The sequence below is a fragment of the Manduca sexta genome, unplaced genomic scaffold (assembly GCF_014839805.1).
Source record: "Manduca sexta isolate Smith_Timp_Sample1 unplaced genomic scaffold, JHU_Msex_v1.0 HiC_scaffold_245, whole genome shotgun sequence".
In the NCBI taxonomy this organism is placed as follows: domain Eukaryota; kingdom Metazoa; phylum Arthropoda; class Insecta; order Lepidoptera; family Sphingidae; genus Manduca; species Manduca sexta.
In genome coordinates this window covers 1-3,543 of record NW_023593415.1, presented here as the reverse complement: position 1 = coordinate 3,543, position 3,543 = coordinate 1, and the positions used below count along the sequence as shown (strand labels likewise).

Sequence of the window (3,543 nt, the reverse complement as noted above, 5' to 3'; positions counted from 1 at the left end):
ACCGAAGTTTTGATTTCAGATTCTGGAAGTTTCGACGAAAAACTTATTTCGATGGGACAGTGTAAAATTATAATAATTCTCAGCAAATAATAAAACAAATTTCAGTAAATAAAGTTATCTATACATATAACAAAATTGTAAAAGGCTTTTCCGTGTTCGCACGTGTATCACGCAAAACCACACATCAATTTAAAATTTATTGACAAAAACGTGAAGCATTTTTCTGAGCTAAATTAAGTTTTCATAAAATTGTACCTACGGAATTAATATTATTAAAAAAAATGTGCTTTCTAAATATAAAAGAAGTGATCTTAAATATAATATCTAGATCTAAGAAAACGTAGACAGAGTTGCGGGCATAATTAGTCAATAATATTGCGCAAAAAACATGTCAGATTATATTAATTACCTTTATCAAAGTGGGCGTATGCTGCAACTAAAACAATCCGATAGTACACATTACAACTGCAAACATGATGCTGTGTACATTTTTTATATTTATTTTGCTAAAACAATCCCTGCAAGACTGCATCATTGACGATACAACACCCGTTAATGTCTGGGAGCAACGTCTCCACAAAGATCTTAAGCTGAAGCCTGAACTGTCGAACATACCTTGCGACCGCAACGGCGTAGAAGTAAAACTGCGGCTCAACTTAAAATGGTTTAATTACGACAGCAACCAGGAGCATTCGCCATTTATAGTTGGGTGATGTTAACATGGAACAATAACAAAATTACCTGGAACCCTGCAGATTATAACGGACTGAATGAAACCCTCATATTGAACTCTGACATGTGGTACCCCGAAATAAAATTGATGAATTCCATAGATTCAGAGCAGTCAGTGCATTTCTTCTTCGAACAATGTGCGATCAGGAGTAGTGGTGAAATTTTCTGCATCTACAAAATGGTTGACAGAGCAATTTGCAATAGCGATTTGACTAAATGGCCGTACGACACGCAATCTTGCAGTGTTAAGTTCGGAGTATGGAAAAATAAGAATAGCACAGTGAGACTTAAAACGGCTGGACGTGCTGTACGTATGATTGGTGCTGATTACGGAATGGAGTGGGATATAATAGATTACAAGCAAGAGGAGAATCAGGGAGCGGAGACCCAACTAACAATGACATTTGTGATAGAGCGACACGCGGAGACGGTAGCTGCTACGCTCATTTATCCATCTATAGCACTTTCTACATTATCAATAGTTTCTTTTACTTTGGATGTGAGAAGAATGACACGTTTCGGACTCGTCTGTTTTAATATAGCGAATCATTTTTCATTCTTGACAGAGTTGCAGGAGAATATGCCTGGTCATAGTTTTTACACGCCTAGTGTTTTGTTCTATTACCGAGGCTCGATGTTGACCAACATATTCCTTTTTCTCTTGACGCTTATGTTGGCTGTTATGTGCAAGAGAGAGAAGGTGCCTCCTCTTTGGGTCTCTTTCGTTAATGATATCGTATACAAAGGCCGAGGGAAGATGCTGGTTTGGCCTAAATGGGAATCGGAGGTGGGTGCCAACGAATTCGCTGAACAGTGGACTAATTTTGCAAATATAATTAACAGTGTATTCTTTATTGTTACTGTTATTGTTTATGTGTGTCTATATTTTGTTTATATGCCCCAACCACCGCCATTAAATTATTAAAAAATGTGTTTTCGCAATAAATTAAAACTTTTAATATGTTTTTGTAGTAATCGGTAACATAGCAGAATATCGATAAAGAATCTGTTTATGCTGTGGCAAATAAATGTTGTATTATTTTGTTTTAAATTACTCAAATTATGAAGTTTTCAATTACACCGCTTAATAATTATGAAGGCGTTTATTGTCTGGAAACCGAGGGCTAATGTTACATAATTTGCTATAAATACGAACAAATTGTGCGCTGAATTTTGGCCAATCTTGAAGACAGGTGGGAGAGGTCACAACACAAAAAACACCTTGTACCAAAGCCGCAATCCAAAAAATTCTTGTTACACTACAACAGAAAAGGGTTCAATAAATAATATTTAGGCTGTTTTTTAGTGGCTACCAGTCTATGTTTTTATAAGTTTTAGTCTCCTATTTGAGTATATAAAACTCTGCATTTTCCCAACCCACCTATAGTTGATTTATAAAAGTAAATTCATGACGAGTGGTCATAATTTTCATATGGTTAATGGTCATAATTTTCTCCAAATATATTTAGAAATCAATATATCTTCGAATAGGTCGATATGAATCCTTGGGGATCTTTTGGGGAAGGCCCATGTTCAGCAGTGGACGTCCTGCGGCTGATGATAATGATATTTAGAAAATAAAAATTGTATAACCTAGTTGGGAGTAGAACATACTGACGAGACGAATCTCCGCAGGTTCACACGCAAGGAAATGACATGTGTATTCTTAATAAATTATCGGCTACTTTAACGACGAAAGAAATCGCGAGGAAACCTGCATATCCGAAAAGTTTTCCTTAATAATTTCAAAGGTATGTGAGGAATACGCACAAAATTACCAGAAACAGAATATTTAAAGTTTAAAGTTGATTTACTTTTGTGGCTGATCGTACATTGCTTGACATGATTATTTTGATAGATTCATAAGCAGTAGCGTAGTTTGCCATAGAGGCGCCCTATATCTATATTTGTTGGGGGCTTTTCAGGGCAGTGCGAACTTTTGGGCACCCGCTTAGTTTAATATAGGTATGGGCCAAGAGGGGCCCTAAAGCTCAAGGGCCCCGGATCACTGACACAGCTGATGCGGTGGTAGCTACGCCCCTATTCATAAGCTAAAATTGTAAAAAGATAACACAAGATCGAAAAATCTAATACTCCAATAAAAAATCTTTTGATCTCTCTATGCTTTTTGCTGTCCCTCCGTAAGGCTGGCACGGTTTGAGAGGGATAACTAATGTTATTTTTCGCCCTTCAAGAGGTCATTTATCAGTCTGCCGAGCGAGTGACGTACCTCCACTGTACCTGAGAATGACACCGATAATTTGTGCGCAACCATAATGTTCTATAATTTGTATAGAACAATTCAAGTGAAATTTCAAGAGCATTCAAATACATACAAACGACAATTATTCATCGACTCCAAAATTGGTAAGAAGTAGGTAACGTTAAATTATTATTTGATTTTAAATGGTTTTTGAAGGCGGTTAAATTTCTTGATAATGTTTTTTAAGATGAACATAGTTAATCATTGTTATTATAATAAATGCAGTACCCATGTTATTTATTCTGCTCTACCTAAAACGAATGTAGGTAATAATACTGAAAATTATAGTTGAAACTATGAAAAGCACCCAATAAATATTAGTTGTACTCAGTGCAAAATAAAACGCTTCGTCGGGCGGGCGGTTTCAATAGTTAAAGGATATTGGAACAGGAGTAACAGTTACCGTAACTTTTACTGTCGACTATAGATAGCTAACTTTAGTTAAATGTTCGTAAGTTATTGAGACCGGCGATAACTCGTCATAATTCAGTTAATGTGTTCTGAACATTATCATCGTAATTAAACGCCAAACTATATTTAGCGATAGT

At 36.0% G+C, this 3,543-nt stretch overlaps 1 protein-coding gene across 1 annotated transcript; it reads left to right on the top strand.

Annotated features, from left to right (window-relative positions):
• Positions 1-691: 691 nt before the first annotated feature.
• On the top strand, positions 692-1,657 carry LOC119192180 (acetylcholine receptor subunit beta-like 1). The gene has a single exon (XM_037446015.1). It carries the CDS (start codon positions 713-715, stop codon positions 1,655-1,657), a length of 945 nt encoding a protein of 314 aa, XP_037301912.1. The 5' UTR covers positions 692-712.
• The last annotated feature ends 1,886 nt before the right edge of the window (positions 1,658-3,543 follow it).

Coding starts and splice junctions, on each gene's coding strand:
- LOC119192180 (XM_037446015.1), top strand. CDS start 713: ATGTTAACATGGAACAATAACAAAATTACCTGGAACCCTGCAGATTAT.